Source organism: Sciurus vulgaris (genome assembly GCF_902686455.1).
Source record: "Sciurus vulgaris genome assembly, chromosome: 4".
NCBI lineage: Eukaryota > Metazoa > Chordata > Mammalia > Rodentia > Sciuridae > Sciurus > Sciurus vulgaris.
This window is the reverse complement of record NC_136464.1, coordinates 28,914,786-28,936,151: the sequence shown is the minus strand read 5'-3', so window position 1 is coordinate 28,936,151 and position 21,366 is coordinate 28,914,786. Positions and strand designations below refer to the sequence as shown.

Here is a 21,366-nt window from a genome sequence, read left to right as displayed (position 1 = left end):
TCAAACATCTGAAATAGCATATTCAAAGCAGAACTCATTTTTTTCTTAAACCTGCTCATTCTCCTCCCAGTTAGACTGTAAATTCTAGATAACAGGCACCATACTGAGATATGAATATACTCTTAGAGCCTAGAAAAATGCATGGCACATAGGATTTAATTGTCTGAAGAAGTGAAGGTTTCATATGCTATGGAAGAAAAATAGCACAGGGCATAGAGGTGCAAGCCTTAATCCTAGTAACTCTGGAGGCTGAAGCAGGAGGATCTCAAGTTCAAGCAACTTAGTGAGATCCTCTCTCTAAAAATAAAAAGGGCTGGGGGATAGAGTTTGGTGGTACAGTGACCCTCGGTACAATTTCTAGTACTGTGGAAAAAAAATAGCAAAGCCAATGAGACCCTTCTCCATCCTGGATTGTTCAGGGAGAAACCACCCTGTGTGATTCTGGACTAACAGTTGGGCCCAAAGCTCTGCCTTTCCTCTTACACATACTACCACATTTCTGTCAATGGTCATAGGCAACATGAACACAAGACCCTTCTCAACCATAGAAAAGCATCTGAATTTTATTTAATAGTTTTAAGTTTCTGAAAAGCATCTGAATTTTATTTAATAGTTTTAAGTTTCTGAAAAGTTTAAGCCTGTGTTTTAAGATAAACACAGGCTGTTTTTAGAGTTGGATAACAGATATGCTTTTAACATAGAATTTTTATCCTAGAATGATTTTTCTAAAAAAAAAAAAAAAAAAAAAAAAAAAAACCCATTCCTAGGCCTCTTGCTGCAGGCAGGTTCCATGGGAATACACAAAAAAGAGGCAGGGAAACAGTCCCTGTGGAAGGCTGTGACAATTTCCTATGAGGTTCATAAAGCACCCTTCCCTTCCCTTCCCTTCGCTTAGTCATCCAGAGTAAAGTCAAAGGGCTCAAAATCTTTGCGGAAGCGACGAGCCAGAATCTCCTCCTCTTCTTTGCTGATCTGACACTGCCTCCAGTCAGACTTGTTAGGAATATTAAGAATAGCTTCACTGGCCAATACCTCCCTACAGGAAGAGCAAAAAGGTGTCAAAATGAGAAATACTTTAAGCCCTCTCCTTCCTTGGTCTTTCTCCAGTCATACCCCAAATCACCAAAGACAACTATACATATTTCTCTGACTGCTCATACTGTTCTCCTGCCCTGCGTGCCATCTCTACCATCTTGTTTATCAGAATCATACCCATTTTAAGTGACTAGCTCAGGTCCTACCTCTTTCCTAATCCCTCATATCTCATTTACTTCTTCTCTGGAACAACTTGAATTATATTATTGGTATTTAAAGAAGCAACATGGAATAGTGGGAAGAGGGCAGGCACTGAAGTCAGAAAGATCAGAGACTGGATTCCATATCTAGCTCTGCCACTATGACTTGGACAGATTACTTCATCTCTCTAAGTCTTGATTTCCTCACCTATAAGATTCGAAAATGAGCACTTAACAAGATTTTATGATGTATAGAGGTAACAATCAAAACACCCTATTATCTGTGATTCTTCTTTAAACTATAGTTTGGTCATCCCAACTAAAACATGAGTTTTTCAAGGGTAGGTGCAGTCAGATGTCATAACTATTCTGACTTAAACTGCTTCTGCCTCTTATTCTAGGGGACTCATACCTACACAGGCACATCAACATAAGCTCAATATGAAGAAAACAACTTATCTTGGCTCTGAAGACCAAAGAATAATTACATATAGACATATATACCTGTGCTGCTTTTAATTTGTTGCTTTATATTTTTATTTATTTTGATATATTAGAAATAATTTTATGCATCTATTTGGTTCATTTTCTACTCTGAAGCTACAATAGAAGAGTTGGAAATAAATCACAAGTCTTCTAAAAGTCCAAAAGACCTGAGCTCAAGTTCTAGCTCCCTGCACCTACTTCTTCATTTTCTTACACAGCTGAGAGGGGAAAAAAATGGCTTTTAAAGTATTTTGTTACACATAAAATGCTATTAACTACAAATCAGTATTTGGAAAAACACTTGGTTGAAAATATCAATGACTATCATAAGCTCCAAGCCACTCAAAGGATCTTCTCTTGTTGGCTTTACATGCCTGTGGGCTTTACATGGCTGTGTGTATCGATAATCATGTGCCTATAACATCACCGCATATCTGCATCTGTTGTCAAGGCAACAACAAAAAGATCAAGTCAGATGTTTAGAGTGTAAAACAAATTTGTTTTCATTTTCAATTATCTCTTTGAAAATGTAGATGACTACATTTATTAGATTTATCTAATGCAGCAATCTCTTGGAGGCTTTCCAAATTAGTATGAGGAAGAAAGCAAGGCTCACTCAAAGCCCAGTCCTAAAATATAGCTGCAATTCACTGACACCAGTATCAAATAATCCATTCTGTACATTTTCTACTCCCTTCTATACTCTGTCTTTTCTTGTCAACCATTTCTGTCTTTGATCTTTGTGTAACTGATTCTATTTCCTATATGATCTTGTACTCTGCCTAATATGAGAAGCACAAATGAAGTCTCATTCAGGTTCCTAGAACTACAGAATAATGAGGTCAAGAGTTCACATTTTGGGGGATACCTGACCTGGATTTGAACCCATCAATGTGTGACCATGGACATGCTACTTAACCCCTGTTAAACCATGATATCCAATATAATTGCAACTAGCCAGATACAGCTATTTAAACTCTAATTAAAATTTAAAAAGATTAAAAATTCAATCCCTTTGTCATTTAGCTACATTTTCAAGTGTCTAGTAGTCACATGTAGCTAATGATTACTATATTGGATAGTGTAGCTTTATAGAACACATCTATCTTTGAGGAAAGTTCATTTGGTGCTGCTCTGGCATCTCTTTCTCTACCTTGGAAAATTGGGATGACAGTACCTACTTTATGGAGTTGTGAAGATTAAATAAGGTAATGTATGTAAAGTTCTTGGCATAGTGCCTGACCCAGAGCACATGCTCAATGGTAGCACGTCACACCTCTAGCTGGAGTGCCCTCACCCCAATCTCTGTCCTCTAGATCTATCTCTCAGGTTCAACTTTGACCCTTTCATAAAGCTTTACGCCACATACTAACGAGTTCTTTTCTTCTCTGAATTTCTAAAGGACAGTTCTCTCCAAAACTCTGTCATGGTGTTCTTTGCATTTTGCATCACATGGTTGTCATATATATAAATACCTGTCTTGCCCTAAAACTATAAGTTCCTTCTGTAAAGGACTATTTCCTCTTTGACTTTTTATCAATTATTCATGCAGGCCACCACTTTGTTTCAGCAGATCCAGTGAAAATACATTGAAGTGAAGGAAAACTTATACAAACCTTCCAAACTGCAAAGGAAAATTCTTCTTAATTCTGTGGAAAAGCTTCTCTCCTGTGTCGAGTTCAACATAAAAATATGCTGCTCCAGGTTGTGCAATCTAAAGTAAACAGAGTTGTATGAGGGCATACAATAGTGTTTTGAAAATCTAAAATCCTAGCTCAATTTTTTATAAGCTCTGATTTAGCAAAGAATTCAGTCTAGAAGCAAAGAAAACAGGTCTGTGACTAGCTGCAGATCCCAAAGTACTCAGTGGAACTACAGTTTAAAAAAGTTATTTCCATCCCCATCCCCTTTTGTTTCACCTGCTTGATGTCAGAGTGCTCTGGGATTTCCAAGAGCTCTATCTGTTGCTCTTGTGCCTGGGTAATGAAGGCATCTTTAATGTCATCAGTAGCACAGCAGCTGAGTGGCACAGGAATGACCTGGGCAGGGGTGGGGGAATAAGAGGAATTCTTGGTACAGATCCCAGAAAGGTTTCTGCACAGTCTCAGAGAAATAGCAAATCCATCACAGGGGTAGAGAAAATACCCCTCAGCCTAGACTCTCCTCAGGCCAGACAGGCCTTTGTCAGCCTGTCTGTAGGACTTAAACTTATGAGCTAGATTGCCACATGTGGGAGCCAATCTCTGATGCAGGAAAAGCTTAAGAAAGATCTCTCTGTTTTCAAGTCAATATCAGCTCCTATATAATATATGTGGCAGAGTCAGGCCCATTTGAAAACTTAACAAATGAGCCAGAAAGACATGACCACAATTACAAACGAATTTTCTACAAACAATGGGCAAATTTCTGAGCTGCTAGCCCCATGCCAGCTTTGAGATTACATCCTACCTCTAAGTCTTCACTCATGCAGGTCCTCCACAGAAAATATTCAATTCTTTCCAAATTCTTACCTAGTAAGGCCCATGTCTTCCTTGGAACCTTCCCACACCTTTTCTAAACAAGACATTCATCTTCTTGCTATTCATTTACACTCATCCTTTACTTCCCTATGAAATCTCTGGGGTTATCATCAGATACTCTGAGCCTTTTAAATGAACATTATTTAAAAATTATTATGAAAATTCATATTAAATACTTTAAATATTAAATTAAAATTAAATAATAAAGTTAGCCATCATTTAAATACTTATTTATCAATATCAAGTTTACCAGAATGTCCTTCCAAGTTTCTAGACAGTTACTACCTACCTGTAGCTGGAGGTGATGGCTTTTATAATTTCTCTCAAATAGAACACACCGTTTCCCTCGATTCTTAAAGAAGCATCTCAAGGTAGACTTATACTTCTCCACCTCTTCTACCACCTCTGCTGAAAGCTCCACTACTGACTGGTAGTGTCCAATGGGCAGGATGAGAACATGGTCATCAGATAAGCCTCCTTTGGCCAGAGCAAGGTAGCACTAAAGAACAAAGAGTTGAGAGCAATACTTCATGTATGACCCTCAAGGGAGCAAAGCTTATGCAAAGAGTAAGCCTGTGGCAGGCATGGTGGTGCACACCTATTATCACAGCTACTGGGGAGGCTGAGGCAGGAGGATGACCGGCCAGTTTTGGCAATTTGGTGAGACCCTGTCTCAAAATAAAATAAAAAGGGCTGAGGATGTAGCTCAGTGGTAGAGTACTTGCTAAAAACAAGGCCCTATGTTCAATCCTCAGTACAATAAAATAGTAGGTAAATAGTGAGACTGAGGATATAGGAAAAAGTGCTTAAAAACACTATTAACAGATATTCTAGAACTGTTTAAGAATCTGCTTTTGGGTGTAACAAATTTCTATGTAAGAATCAAATGAACTGGGAATGCACAAGAAGGTTTTAGCCTTCAAATACTAGAGTTGGAACAAAAACCAGTTGGGTTGTCCCTCCCAGGGTCCAAACTTAAAAAAAATTTTTCAGTTATCACCATTTGCCCTTCAACCACAGAAAGATGTATACTTAAAATGGGTAAGTTTCATATGTGGATCATGCCTCAATAAAGTTAATAAAAAACATATAAGCAGGAATCTTCTCTGTAAAAGGCAAAGGTCCATGGAAGTAACTCACATGTGTACCAATGTTGACCACCAAATGCTTTTCCACTTCAGGGCTGGCAAGGCAAAACCAGCATGGTCCTGGAGGCTGAGCTTTAAGTGGAAGAAAGCCAAGTGTCATTATGATCTAAGCACTGTAATATATAATCACCCTACAGAATTCAGCTTCGTATGATATTTATATACAGCAGAGACTGCATACAGCATTGCCACAGTGGGCTGGACATGTGCTCCTCCACGCAGCACCATTATCAACAAAACTAAACCTCTTTTGGAAAAGTTCTGAATTTGTAACTCATCCACAGGAAGGTGATCCACCAACGGATAATCACACATTGACTAAAGTAGCACGTAACTGGCAAAAAGCTACAATGAAAGAACTCTAGACTGGGTTTAGGTATCCTGTTCTAGTCTCAGCTATGCCACTGGCTAACCTCTAGACCCTGGGTAACATCTTAGCCTCCCAAAGTCAGCTTCTTCATTTTGAAACAAGGGGTGGAGAGAGGATCCCAAAAATTTGGCCTTAAAGTCCTTCCTCTCAGTTTGATTATTCTATAATTTTATTAACCTATAGGTTTTGTATGTACTTTACTTCATCATGTCTTATAGACACAAAGGATATACTTCTTAAAGCCAGGTCATCATTATATATTTTATTTTTACTTTTCCTCCTAATGCCTCTGTACAATTTCCTTCTGCTAGAAGATGATCTCTTCATAACGCTACTTTCCAAACAAATCCAAAATAATAGGAAATCTCTGAAACCAAGGTACTTACGAGGTTTGCGCGGCTGCTTTGGGTGAGGAGATTTGCTATCTCTACCTGTGGATGAACGCTTTCTTCCCTGCTTTTCATTTAAATCAAAGAAGAATTGACAGACTGATTCTTCCTGGAATGAACAAAGAGAGAAAAGTATATTATTCAACTAACCATTGGACAAAAAGTCAACCATTCACATACAAGAGAACATTCTCACCATGTCTAGTATGTTTCCTATTGCCCTTCCTGCCTATTCTAGGAAAGAAAAATATTTTTCCAACCCAGGTGCCTAGATTCTCAGTCACATATCTCCTCATATCATGCTACCAACTTCATTTCTTTGGAAACACAAGTTAAAATGCAGGCTATAGAGCAACTGTTGCCTAAAACAGAACAGTATGAACCCACCCAAAATTCCTTTTCCTTTCTCAATAGGGAGAAGGGATAGTCCCACAATTTCACAGGTTGAACAAGTCTAATTCAACTTTAATTAAAGATATGAGAAATCAATCATTAGGAACAAGAGTAAAAAGAGAAGACAAAAAAGTCTGAGAAAGCAGACCATAAATCCTAATAAGGAAATTTGATATTTGTTGCTTTAGTGGGAAAAAAAATAATTTCAGAAAAATCTACTAATAGGAAAATTTATTCACAGTGACTCTTATTCCCTATTAGCAATCATAATAAAATTATAGATTATATTGCTACCAAGCTAGATCTCTACTTGAAGAGCTAAGACTAGATAATCAACTTTTAAACAAGGAAAAACTTAACATATGAAATTCTAACCCCAATATGTGAAACAAATTTAGACAAAGAAAGACTTAACATGACTGTTAGCCTCAAATTACAATTAAAAAAAATACCAGCTTAACTGAAATGTACTTATACTTTCTAAACACTACCATAATTTTCTAAGGAAAATCAAGATTTTTATTCTGAGGATTAAACTTGTCTTATGTACTAAACTATACCCAGGAAAAGTACAATTGGCACCAAGCACAGTGGCTTATACTTGTAATCCCAGTGACTCCAGAGGCTAAGGCAGGAGGATTGCAAGTTCAAGGTCGTTCACTGCTGCCGGCCAAGAACTAGGATTTCTTCCAATAAAGACCAGCAAATTAGTGAAGCACTGAGCAACTTAATGAGATCCTTTCTCAAAATAAAAAAGGCTAGGGATATAGCTCAGTGGTAAAACATTCCTGGGTTCAATTCCCAGTACTCCCGTTCCTACCAAAAAATGTACACCTGGCAAACCTGGCAACCCTGCCCAGAAAATACCACCCCTTGATCAGAATGTACCTCAGGGATAGGAATTTGCTTTCCTATGGATGTTTCCTTCCCAGATTTTCTGTAAGGATTTTCAGTGACATCTGGAGGCTGTTTTACCAGTTCTGCTGTATCCATTAGTTTCATGGGAACAATACTGAATGCATAAAGATACTTTACAGAAAAAACAAACAAACAAACAAAATAACATTAAGGGAAATACTGCTTATTCAAATATAGTAAACCTGTTTTACTGTGAGGATTTCACAGAAAGAGTCTGAAATTGATTAAAATTAAAAGTTTGCCTGTGGCTCAGAGAATATATGGTGGTAGATCAAAAGTCAATTCAGTGGCCTCTGTAGGGGTAGCTGAGCACTGATGAAATAATGAGCAACAAACCAAAGTCCAACCCTTACACAAATCAAGGGCCCTTACTCAGATAAAGGAATAGAAATAACTGTCCAGAGGGACTAGCTCCATAGTCCTTGAAGATAAGCTGCTTCTCTCCTGAGTCCTTCATCTTAATGAACAGATTCTGTCAACATAATCATGGCACTATCATTCTATTTCCCTAATGAAACTTACAATTGGAAAACTTCAGGTTTCCCTCCCATATTATACAAATTCTGCTATATATGCTGATAAAATTTTCTTAGGAACTAGTAGCAAAGAATTAAATAGCCATATAAATGTCTAGAATCTTTCACTAAGAGCAGAGATTGAAAACTTTAGATCTGAATAGATGCTTAACCTTACCACAATCAGGAAAATGCAACTAAGTAAAAATGATACACCATCTATCAGATTGGCAAAACCTTCAATAAAAAATTGACACTACCCAGTGAGAGTGTGGAAAGGAAAGAAAAAAAGAAAGAAAAATATACTGCTAGTAGGAGTGCAGACTGGAACAAAGTTTTAAGATGAATGCCTGCCAACTTTAAAATGTGCACACTCCTCAGCTGAAGTATGAGTTGCTTAATGTGTTTCTGGGGGTAAAGCCACAGATTAAAAATACTACGAGTGCTATTCAGTTTGAAAGGTCAATTAAAAATAATTACAACTTGGTGAGGTGGCACTCTCCTGTAATCCCAGTTACTTGGGAAGATGAGGCAGGGGAATTGCAAGTTCAAGGCCAGCCTAGGCAATTTAGCAGGACTCTATTACAAAATGAAAACTAAAAAGGGTAGGGATATAGCTCAGTGGTAGACTGCTTGAGTCCTTGCCTGGTATGTGCAAGGCCCTGAATTCAAACCCCAGCACCTCCAAAAAGGAAAGAAAAAAAAAAAAATACACACACACACACACACATATATATACATTTAAAAAATATATATATAAACTTGCTAAGAAAGAATTAAGCTTAAAAGCTTAAAGTATGAAAAAGAACTAAATGTGTATTTGTTTATCTTTTGTATGTACATTTTCTGTGGCATATTATACAGGAATAAGCTATAGATTATTCAGGCAGATGATTCTGCCTATTTTCCCACTGGACCGATTATTCTGATTTTAGCTGTTTTTGTCCCTAGGAAATCAGAAATGCTCTCAGGCAGTGAGAAAAACAACCTACCCTTGTGGTATATTCTTCTTCATCATCTGAACTACTTTCCAATACAAAGATGGATTTCAGATATCACTAATAATTTCCAAAGCCAAGGAAGATTCAGGTAAATCCTCAGGAGAATTTTATTATTTCAGTTAAAGGAAATTGTTAAGAGAAGCAAGGAAGAGTACCATCTGAGGGCAAAGTCACAAATACCCATAGAGACAACCACATGGATGTGGAAGGAAAGGAACACTGCTCATTTGATATTTTGCTTTTATTCCAATGAACCTATTCTTTCAAACCTTTAAAATATTCTAAAAAACCTGTAAAATATCCTAAAAAAACACCCAGGGAAACCTGATCCTTCATTACTTTAACTCTACAAAAGAATCACTGAAGCTGCTGGGACCTTGCAATTGGGGAGACGGGAAGATCTGAATGCTATATGGGCAAGAGAAACATTTATCAAGCAGACAATGAACATTAACCTACTGCCAAATACTCAAATCTTTACCTTTTTCTTTTCTGAATTTCCAACATTTGCCAGGGCTATGAACCGAGTGGCATGCTGTGCATTTTCTTGTAGAACGACATGGTTTCTAGAACATATTTGAGAGATAACAGGTTACCAGCACTTTACTTTTGATTTTTAATTATGAAATATGTAGGCTCCATACGTGGGGCCATGAAAAGACCAGAGGTCCTAAATCTGCCACCATAAACCATATAATCTCAGAGAAGTTACCTATCTGTCTAGTAGGATTTACCTATTTATCTAGTAGTTTAAAAATCCTTAACTCACAGGATTATTGTTATAAAGAAATGAGATCATGTCTCTGAAAATAACCAAAACTCCAATGTTTAGTTTTAAAAAACAGTTGTGAAATTGGCAAAATGTTGATAATTGCTGAAGTTAGCTGATGGGGACATAATGGTTCATTTTATTATTCTTTCTTCTTTTGTGTATAAGAAGCTAAAATAACAAAACTAAAAAAAAAAAAAAAAAAAAAAAACCAAAGTGCTCTAAAAAACTATATATGTAACAAAATACTTTGTGAGCTTTTCTATGTTTTAAAAGTTTATTACACCAAGCAACAATTGTTTTAATTAAAAGGAAAAAGTCAAATTCAAACAAACAAAAAGCAGGGAGTAAGGGGAGAGAACTGATGCAAGTATGTGATTCCTAAACTGAAATAATTCCAAAGTTATTATACTGAGCACTGAGTTTTCAATACTATACCAATAGAACTGCTTTGACCTAATGATAATAGGACCTAATGTATGACAAAAAGCTACAATGATTATACAGTACTATAACCTCAGACCCTCAAACTTAAAGGGACTTTACAGCCCAATTTTATTTCAAGTTAGGGAACAAACTCAGAAGATCAATGACTTAAAGGTCACTTGTTTCAGTACTGAAAGGAATCACGACATTATATAACTAAAAATGAACAATGTCTGCACACAGAAGATTCAAGACAAATTCTTCAAAAAGTCAAAAAGAATAAAATGTTGTTCACCTATATGGAAGCCTCTCATAATATGACTTTTCCAAAGCAGCAAAATGATATCTTGGTTTTAAGCTTGTGGCAAGACTGGAGATCAAGGCAGAGCCACATTTTTTGGTATCCACTTCTCCCTAGTAAATAGAAACTTGGTCATTCACACAGACTTGGGAATTACCAGGAAATAAGATTCTTTGAAACATCTTTGAAATTTGTATATGGATACAAATGTGGGCAGCAGGACTTGTACAGTGAATTATAGAAATCAGAGAAAAATCAAACACAAGGCTACTGGACTATGATGAAGAAATAGGATTATTAGAAACCAGAAGTTAAAAAGCAAGGTAACTGCTCCATAGTAACATCCAAAACAGATTATTAAAACCTTTTTTAGAAAGTAAGGTATTTTTCTGGAGCCCACAAAAATGTACCTCTATAAGGTGCTTTGTAGTGCAACTATGTATCTGACAACACAGATAGTCATAGTCAATGCAGAAAATAAAATTTAAAAGCTAGCCTTCGAAACTCCAAGGATCCAACAGAATATTCAAGGATCTCCTCACATGAGCATATAAACCTGTACTTTGCTACAGTTAAGGATATATCAGCAGTTTGCAGAAGGACACAACCAACACCCTTGCCAAAAGGCTTATAAGTAACAAAATTTTTCAAAAGTTAAGCCTGTTCCCAGAACATTCCTAGCTTCTGTTAATAACCAATTACATGATTTCTCATCCATGACATTATTTGTTCTAAAATAAGTTATTAGGTAGAAATAAATTAGCAAAGTTTATTTTCTACTAAGTAAGGCAGGCACTTCCTTTTGTCTTATTCTTGCCTCCTTTAGGTTTCTTCTGAGGAGCAGGGAGTTGGCCTTTAAGTTAGTCATAGTTTCTTAGGGACTGGGGACTCTATGGTTTTTTTCCCCATAAATGTCCTGTAGTTATTTTCAAACTTTAATCAAAGTTCTTTTTTAGTATCCCACCACCCCCACCAAACTAAAGGGCTTAATTTTCCCATCCTTCCTTACAGAGCACCATGTGTCTTTCTCCCTTCTATGGTTACTTTGACACCCCTTCTCTGTATCTTCCCTAGCTCTACTATATCATTATGCTACAACTAGCATTACCTCTTGTATTACAATTGAAAAATAACCATGGGTTGGTAGAAGAGGAGAGCTCTGTTCCTTTTCCTATTAATATTTTCCTTGATAATGTCTGCTATCTTGGATGCTAAAGTTGGCCCTGGTCTACTAGTCCCTCTTCTAGATCATCATTGGTAATTATGAACCCATTCATGGGAATTTGTTCCCAAATGCATTCTTCACTGAGGCTCAGTTGATACTTTTTGTACTCACATACAATCTTTCCCTCCTTCTTCCTTCATGTTGGGATTGAACCCAGGGCTAAGCAAGTGTTCTACCACTGAGCTATATCCCCAGCCTACTTACAACATTTACTAGATCTTTCTTGGGCTGATTTCCACCAATATCGTATTTCATTATCCACGACAGCTGTAACTCTTGGTATACATACTTGAGGTTACTTTTAAAAACATTAAAGTCAAATGCATAGATGAGCTCCAGTGCATTCCAATACTGAAGTATTTCTAACAGAGAAGCACAAAATTTCAAAATATTTTTCCCATCTTTAGATTACTAAACTCAAACCCACAATGATTCAATTTTTAGAAATGCTTTGATAGCCAAAAAGCAATAATCTAGAATGGAAAGGGGAAAATACAACTGCAGGGCTGCCAATGGTTATAAACCTTTTCACTGAAAATTGGTAAACTCTCAAAACATATTAAGAGAAGTCTTGAGAAACTTGAAGCAGAGAATAAAATTTAAAGAACCACTCATATATAATTACGATTTCAGCAATCTCATTTGTGAACCATATTTTTATGAGATCAACTTTTTGTTCTGGTCAGTTTATAAAGCTTGGAGAATATTGAAAAATTTCACCAAAGATTTCTAGTGAAAGGTATCAAGAGTTACAATATTCAATACAAAAAAGAAATTTTTTCAAAAATCAAAGAGTCAATTTAAACCAGTGCAATTTTCTTTTAGAAATTCCAACAAGCACTACTCACAGAAGAATTCCCAAAGTTCCCCACATACTTGGGCCATGGGGATGTAAGCAAGATGTCAACACCCTTAAACTGGGATGTTGAACACAGCATTGTTCTCAGGGAAGATACATCCTTAGGACTAAAACTGTAACCTGAAACTGGTTCAGTTAATGACTCTGTCCCACTGAGGTATACAATCTGCAGGCCCGAGCTTCCAGTGAAGATACCTTTACGACCTAGTTCAAAGAAAAATGGACAAGTTTCAATCAAAACTGCAGAAGGAAACACCATCAATATGGCAATGAATCTTTCTTCTCATGCCACAACTCTCTTATATCCTCGCCATTCTGTATGCCTGAAGGAGTGTAAACTCCTGTAGCCTTCCCCTGGCTGCTGGGTATCAATGTTGTCTGACTGCAACAGTTCAGTAAGTCTGAGCAGTCCTTGTGTGGAGGCTGCTGGTGTGCATGGGTGAGTCTGTTCATACCAGCTGTGATACAAATATTGATAAAAGTTGGTAAGCAGTGATGAAGAAGAAAAAGGCTTCCTGCCTTTTAGAGAAGATGCTACATAGACTAAAAGAAACCTAGACTTGAAAACAGGAAAAGGCAATAGGAAAAAGACTGAGGAAACTATAGTCTACAAAAGGCTGCAACTTCTAAGAAAAGGAAAATATATGGAAAAAGCAACTGTTTGGGAAAATTAGACTTTACTCTCTTCTAAAATTATATTCTGAGCTTCTGGTCTTGATGCCATTCCTTCCTGTTGTATCCCAGACTTGTCCCATCAATTTTTACTTCTTTTTCTGAGTTTCTTCTCAATTGGTTCTATTTAAAAAGAACAGAATATGCTCAATCATCCCCATCCAAAATGAACTCACATCTTAAGGAACTTCCTCTTCTTCATTTTCAAATTTTTGAAGAATAGCACCTACTCTCTAAGTGCTTTACTTCTTAGTTTCTTAACCCACTACAATCTAGTTTCCCTCTCCTACCACTCTTAAAGGCTGCTAATCACCCTATAGATTCTATGAACTTGACAATATCTTTCTTACACCAAACAGTACTGTAAACATCTCCCTTAGCCTACCCCCTAGCCAAAGATATCCCCCCATGAAGTACATCTACCTACTTCCCTTCTCACTATATTTCTTCCTTAATAACTTGGTCCTCTTTTCAGCTTTATTTTTCATCTTCCTCCCCAAAGCCTATATTATTCAACACTAACCCTGTTTATATACTGTAGAAAAAGCTATCACTTCCAACTATATATTAGATATTCTGCCAGTACTTAAATCTCATTATCATTTGTTCACTATCAAGACCACTGCTTGTAGGCTGGGGATGTGGCTCCATATGAGCACTTGCCTAGCATATACAAGGCCCTGTGTGTGATCAGCATGACAATCAATCAATCAATCAATCACTATTTATTCCTCTCACTGGATCTCAAAACACATTCCACAGAAATAAGCTAAATATTTTGGAACTATTCATCTGGCAAAATGGCTGCTAAATATCTATGGTAGGCTTCTTACTCTTAAATCTAAAACTACACTGATAATTGTCATAAATCAGGCCTATTCTAAGATGTACAACAAAGGAATTTCAAAATTTATGTCTCATAACTGTGGTTAAAAACAAGCATAGGTGCTGGGGACACAGCTCAGTGGTAAAGCACAAGCTTGGCAAAATGTGAGGCCCTGGGTTCCATCCCTAGCACCATAAAGACAAAACAAAACACACACACACACACACAAAATAAATAAATAAAAAGCAAAACCAAAACAAAACAAGCAAAATAAGTAATAAAAAGTCTTCCCTTCATTTTTTGTTTAAAGGAGTCCCACATGATTGGAGTAAGATAAGGTTGCTTATGTGAGGGCCACAACCAAATATAAAGACTAAAGACCAAGATGGACTATGATGGAGAGGGAAAAAGAGGGCATTTATAGCAAAGGAAATATCTGTTTCTAGCGAAATGAGACAACAAAGAGGAAATGAAAAGAACAGAGAAACCGTTTTAGGCAAAATGAGTTTTGAATGATATATGAGGCAATAAATCGAAAGCAGATCAGGGAAGACAAAAGCAAAATTTGAGTGCTTTTAAAAGTGGGCAGACAGTGAAAGAATCACTAAAAACAATACAGAGTGTTGTGAGGGGAAAACAACCTGGAATTGAAAAGTAGATCTGCAACTAGAAAAAGTACAAAGGGAGTAAAAAGATCAGCACTAAAAACTTAAGTTTGCCAAAACCTTAAAATGAAGCCTAGAGCTAATTAGGAGCCTAACTAATAAGAAAGCAATATATATCCAGCAAGTTTAAGGTAAGACCACAAGGTAGAATTTTCATTTATTTGAACATAATTTATACTTCAAGTACTCCATATCCTGTAGGCAAGGAGTTTATCCTACTAGTTGGCTGAAAGTCTATAGTGGGTTATGGGAACACAAGGAGACTGAGGGAAAGTGGGGGAGTTAACAAAGGGAAAAAAAACTATTGTCCTAAGGGCAGAGACACAAACTTTAGGAACCTGCTTCCATATAACCAAGTCCCCATTTTCTCAGGTAGTAATGGCAGAAGAAACCAGCCAAAAATTTCCTAGGAGATTAATTTTTGAAAGTACATTATTATGTTCATTACAAACACAAAAATATCAACTTACCCAGATAAGTAATGTTTTCAGCTAATTCACACCCATCAGCATCTTGGAAATATTTTATTGTTTCCTGGTTATTGGCACCAAGCACATATGTCTGAATAGGAGCTGGTAAGAGAAACAGACATGACACCATATGTTTACTAGATCTGCTTTGGAATTAGAGAAAGGCTTCCCTGTAGGAAAAATATCCATAGAAAAATAGAGTCTGTGCATTCCCCCATAGCAATCCTAAATGTAGAATATGCTCTCCACTAAGGATATCCTATACTCTACCTCAAGGTTTGACTATTATATGATGTCACTAGGCCAATTAAGTGACATTTAAAGTGGATGGTTAATGTATAATCAGGAAATACAGACCCTAAAAAAGCTTAATAAACACTTAAGAAAAAAGCAAAGGACACATTTGATTGCAAATTATTCAGTCCCTGTCAACTTAGACAAGTATAATTTTTGTGGAACTAAATTGAAGCAAATTCAAAATGTGAACATGTGGATTATGTATGTGCATTCTTTCTAGCACAATGCAAAGCTCAAGAGGGAAACTCTTAAATAACTAACATGTGAAATACAACACAGTAAGAACTGTAGCCCCCCCCCCCCAAATTTTGTAGAAATCATATGTTAAATAAAAATAGTTTCTATACCTTTCTTGATGCCAGTCTTGTACTCCTCCCATTCAGCATCTGGAGTGGAACCAAAGAAATTTCCTACACATAACAGCAGCTAAAATGAGTTTTTTAAACAGACATATGAGATTTTTAAATATCAAATAAAACATTATTGATAGTAACATTTAGCTAATTGTCCTACTTAATGGTCTCTCAAACCAGGTTTTTATTCCTAATCAATTTGCAGAACTTCAATGCACAATTCTTTAGCAGTCATTGTCACAGTTATTGATTCCATGAATTATTGAATTTTGGCTCACTGACTGTCAAATTCAAGCTGGGGAAAGGGAAGAGGGAGTTAGGGAACTGAACTTGCAAAAGAAATGAGAATCAAGTGCTCCTCAAATATTCCCAGTCCTACACTGCCATTCCACCATCCCTTTCATTCCTTAGTGATGGAGAAGTAGATCTTTAAAGAATCCTCTGTGAAATACAAAACTTAAAATATCAGATACCTTGAGAGATACAGGGCATAAAAAATACATTTCCTGACTGTTATCTTTACTTGACCTTTAACCTAATCAAAAAATTATCTCCATGCCTAGAATCCTCTTCTGTATCTTAGTTTATGGTCTAGTTGGCAACCATATATAACATTGATTTAAAGCTCTTCAGTTTGTGAAGCATTTTGTAGATAAGTTATCTGATTTAATCCATATCACACACTTATGAAGTAGATCTGTGCCTCCCAAACCCAGCAGTCAGAATCACCTAGGTAAGTTTTGCTAGCCTGTTTTCAGTTTTTTTTTGTGCAGAAATAAAGTAACAAGATTCAAATGCAAAAAGTATAAAGTGGTCTACAGTATGTAGGTCTCTCTTCCCCCACTGCATTACAGCTACTGAATTCTCATGCTCACAAAAGTAATTCAATTTAACAAAAGTGGAGAGTTTGCATTCAATCAAGAAATTGTGAAAGGAGTTCAGACTTTATTTTAGTATGTTGGACCACAATGGTAAAATTAAATTCAATAAAAAGGAATATCTTACATCGAAGTTTCCACTTTTCTTCTGAATTGCTCGAACTCTATTGAATAAAACATCAAACTTTCCTTCAACATCTCCACAAGCCAAGCTGCAAACAAAAAATAAATATTATGGCAATTTATCAAACACAAGTGGGTCTACCAGGCTTATATATGTATGTATATGTAAATGTACACACATACATATATACACACTGATCTTCTAGATTAAGTCGATATGTGATCCAGTTTCTGCAATTACCTTGAGAGGTTCAGTGCATATAAACTATTACTATGAGGCAGCACCACTTGAAGATGTCACCAACACCTCCAACTCTAAAATTTAGCTTTTCCTTTTCTCCATAATTGAGTCAGCTTCTTCATATTCCCAAATTTTGTCCATGTGTCTTGATGACCAAGCATCAAAAATCCCCCATCAAGTAACCCAGCCTTTTTTCCAAACATTTTTCACATTTTGAACTTTTTATTTCTGCTGCCTCCACCTTAATACAGGGCTTCAGTCACTCATTCAATAAACATATATTGGACACCTATGCTATGTTAAGTGCAATATGTCAAGTACTATACTAAGAATGTGTTATGAGTAAAAAGAGGAGGAAGAGTCATCTAAAGCCTCAAAAAGTTTATAATCAGGGAAAGGAAGACATTCTAATCATCATAAACAAATGGAAAGGGGTATGAAACATCTATGTAAAATGTTATAGGGCAGGAGGTAGAAAAATGGCAGAGGCTGGGGTTAGGTGGACTAGTCTCAAGTTGTGAAGTGACTTGTTCTATCTAATTTCTGAGTTCTTCTGATTTTGACATATAATTTTTCCACTGTTTAAATCATTTTCTTAGTGTCTTTTAACTCAAAGTATTATAGTTCCTATAGTTTTGTCAGTATGTCTTTCTGATATCCATCTATTACCCTTATCACTGAACATTTTCAAGCAGGATAGTGATATGATCTTATATACTTTATAAAGATTGTTTTAATAACAGTGAAAGATAAGACTGAAGCGAAAAGTAACTATAAGCAAATATATCAACAAGAAGGGCAATGTCTAATGGACATGGGGAAGAAAGAAAGGAGATGAAAAATTCAGAATTTAAACACAAATTAAAGTGGGAAGTAGGATGGGAAATGAGGACGTAATAGGAATGGAGAATAACTGCAAGACTGAACAATAGGGTCCTGTGATATGACAGAGACAATCTAGCATTGAATACAAAGTAGAGAATATGCTTACATTTCTCTAATGCCTTCTCTTCTTCCTCTCTCTCTTACATAAAGCCATCAGTTTATGTTTCTTCCTCAAAAACATTAAGAGGTTCCCTACTGCCTGCAGAAACATAGCTTTCCACAGGCCCTGGCCTGTCACTCCTGTGCTTTCTCCAAGTTTTCCTAATTGAAACCTCCCAGTACTATTAATTTGGTCACTCTGCCTCTGCCACTCCCTAGATAGCTACCCGTACTAACAGTCCCACCCTACCCATCCTGAGTCTAAGTTTTCCCATCCTTTTTGGCCTAGCACATCTCTGAAGCTTCCTGATAGTTTGGAAAGTCATTCCCTTCTCAAAATCTCAGAAATCCACATAGCATCTCAGAGCAAGTTCCATCATAAACTATTAAGCATTTTTATTTATCTTCCAAGCACCATTTCCTTCAGGAAGTCTTCCAGTTCCTATTAGTAACCTATTCCTGATGCTCCCACAGGATTCTGTACTTCTATCACAGCAGCTGTAACATGGAATTATAACTGCTTGTGGGAGACACACTGCAGTTTGCACATCATAAAGCACCTCAAAATTCATTATCTCCTTATCTGGGCCCTTATCCCAGGGAAGAAAGAGAAATCAATGTCCGTACAGTGACAACTCCTAACTCACAACCAATCACCAAGACTGATTTCACCTCCTTAATGAACATTCAATCCTTGAACTTTTCCTCTACCATAGCATAACTCTACCTAATCCTACCTGTCCTCTACTTTGGTTCTGATTTGATCCCTACGTTGCAGTCAGAATCACTCTCCAAAAAGAAAACTTGATCATGTCACGGCGTTCTTAAACATTTCAAAGCCTTCTCTAGATTAAACACAAAAATATCCACCAGGGCTCCAACCTCAATTTCTTGGGGGAAGCATTCCTTGATTCCTTCCATTAAGTTAAATACCACTATTATACATCCTCCGTGAAATTTTTTCCTGACATTTACTATTTACTTGTAAATAAACACTTATTTGTATTCTTTGATTACAGACTATACGCTCCTTTAAAGCAGGAACTCCATTTTTGCAACGCCTAGCACTGTCCCCGGCACAACCAAGTTGTTCAATAGATACTTGTTGCATGAGTCAATGAACTCCTTTTCGAAACCCAACGCCCGCCCCCTCCTCCCCCATAAAAAGTGCGCCAGGGCCAGGACACTGTCTGTGTATACTATCTGCCACGGCCCAGAACCCATCAATGGGCCTAAATAAATGGGGTGGGAGAGGGAGACATGAAGGGGGGGATGGTATGTCACAGGCCTGGACAGCCTGAGATGCAGGAGATCTAACTACGGGTGCTTCCGTGAGTGTCGCCTAGAGAGTTCCCTCTCCGAGGTGAACAAGACCCTGGAAAGAGGCCGACCCCAGCCGCCAAAGACTTGACCGGTGCTTCCCAGCAGCCCTGCGACCCCTATCCTATTCCTTCTTCCTTCCTGTCATGAGAAAGGCCCCAGCCCGTCTCTACACGTACATACACATACACACACACACACACACACACACACACACACACACACACACACAGAGAGAGAATTCTGATTCAGGGTAACTCACAGGCGCAGAGGTTTGTGAGCCATCTGTTCCGATAGCCCAGGTTGATACGATCACCTAAAATTGGAATCCGAACCCGCGCTCCACGGGAAAATGTCAGCACACTACACGCGGAGACGTCGGCGCTCCCCAGCCAATGAGAGTTCAGTGATCTACGGAGAGCGCCGAGGGACAGAAGCCCCACTCGGGTGGTTCCGCCCCAAGGAAGAATTCAAGAAGGGTGGAGCATGGTGGGAGGTGGAAGTGGAAACGAGCCAACAAGATTCCAGTTATAATTCCCCTCCGCTTCCAGAGGAATAGAATTTAGTGAGCTGCTAGTAGGTTTCTGGCACAATGTTGGGCCCTAACCTAACCTAACAGCCATATCAGTTTAGTGGAAAATGCAGACACCCTTTTCTGATCCTTTTAAAGTTTATTTGGGGGTAGGGGTGGGGGCGGGGTTGTTTGTTCTGTTTTGTTTTGAGTATTGGGGATTGAACCCAAGGGCGCTCTGCCACTGAGCTGCAGCCCTTTTTATTTTGAAACAAGTCTTGCTATGTTGCCGTTTGGCTTGGAACTTGTGATCCTCCTGCCTCCATCTGGTGAATCGCTGGGATTATAGGCACGTGCCACTCACTGCACCAGGTGTACACTTTTTGAAGTTTTAACGTGAAAGAATAATGGCCATCACCTCGATTCGGTGTGTCAGCATGTTGCCACAATTCGCTTGCCAGCGCTGTCTTCACGTCAATGTGGCCGGCCAAGCACTTTTATTCTCATTGAATCATTTGAAAGTAGAGCACAGACTTCAATAACACCTCAGCGTGCATCTCTTAATAAGGACTTTCACTTTGTCCTACCTAATCATAATGCTGTTAACACACCTAAGAAAGTTAACATTAACCCAATAAAATCACCTAATACACATTTTTAAAAATTTCCATTTGTTCCCCCCAAATTGATTTTATACCGGGGGCTTATTTTCATTAAGGAACCAATCAAGTTTCACATTTCCGTTTTTTCTCTTAGTCGTTTAATCAACAAATGCCTACCTACCTTTTTAGCTTTCTATTTTACCACATGAACTTTCTAAAGAGTCAGAAGCCAATTAGGAAACAGTGGAAGAATACAAAGCTCTGGGTTTTCTTACAATTTCTGTAATTCAAAGGGAAACAAGTTCCTTGCCTCATTAAAGTTGATGCCCTTGCTTTAATGGCACACTAAATATGCGTTTTCCCCCTTTTTGTTTTGGTACTGAGGATAGAATCCAGGGGTTCTCTCTTAACCACTGAGTCACATCCCGTCCTTTTCTTAACTTTGAGACACGGTTTGGCTAAATTGCTGAGGCTAGCTTTGAACTTCCAATCCTCTTGCCTTAAGTCTCCTGAGCTGCTGGGATTACAGGTTTGTGCCACCATGCCCAGCTTCCCTACTTTTTGAATAAAACAGCATTGCCCAAAGTGGCAGTCAAAACTACATCTTCAAGAAGGTAGTTTGACAAACATGGATAGGTAATAATTCCAAGATGAGGAAATAACAGTAAGATAATTCATCCATGGAATTCTGTATTACCTTTGCAACTTTCTCATAGATCCACATCCAATTTAAAAATTTATGAAAACTCATCCATGAAAATTTAAGGTAACTGAAGATAGCTGAACACAGGTGTAAGTGTAGGAGTAACAGGAAATAGAAATGGCAATTTTTTTAAAAAAATTGGGATTGGGGTCTTGTATACATAATAA

The 21,366-nt window shown here is 37.5% G+C and overlaps 1 protein-coding gene across 2 annotated transcripts; it reads right to left on the bottom strand.

Annotated features, from left to right (window-relative positions):
- Window positions 1-678: 678 nt before the first annotated feature.
- Window positions 679-19,793, bottom strand: CWF19L1 (CWF19 like cell cycle control factor 1). Of its 2 annotated transcripts, none has more exons than XM_079138522.1 (14): window positions 19,646-19,793; window positions 16,843-16,927; window positions 15,832-15,910; window positions 15,188-15,289; window positions 12,544-12,758; window positions 10,465-10,583; window positions 9,456-9,540; window positions 7,429-7,569; window positions 6,145-6,256; window positions 5,381-5,460; window positions 4,530-4,739; window positions 3,641-3,760; window positions 3,338-3,435; window positions 679-1,036 (listed from the first exon to the last, which is right to left on the bottom strand). In XM_079138522.1, the coding sequence occupies exons 1-14, from the start codon at window positions 19,666-19,668 to the stop codon at window positions 892-894; spliced, it is 1,614 nt and encodes a 537-aa protein (XP_078994648.1). In that variant the 5' UTR covers window positions 19,669-19,793; the 3' UTR covers window positions 679-891. The 2 variants fall into 2 exon arrangements, with proteins under 2 accessions (XP_078994648.1, XP_078994649.1); XM_079138523.1 differs by having other exon boundaries at window positions 15,832-15,894; window positions 19,646-19,669.
- Between the last annotated feature and the right edge of the window lie 1,573 nt (window positions 19,794-21,366).

What these genes read in the sequence shown, in the direction of transcription:
- CWF19L1 (XM_079138522.1), bottom strand. Translation starts at nt 19,668, where the DNA reads ATGGCTCACAAACCTCTGCGCCT. An exon ending in GCCATCACCTCCAGCTACAG is followed by an intron (nt 3,761 to 4,529) that starts GTAGGTAGTAAC and finishes ACCCCTGCCCAG; the next exon opens with GTCATTCCTGTGCCACTCAG. An exon ending in AGCACTCTGACATCAAGCAG is followed by an intron (nt 3,436 to 3,640) that starts GTGAAACAAAAG and finishes TGTTTACTTTAG; the next exon opens with ATTGCACAACCTGGAGCAGC.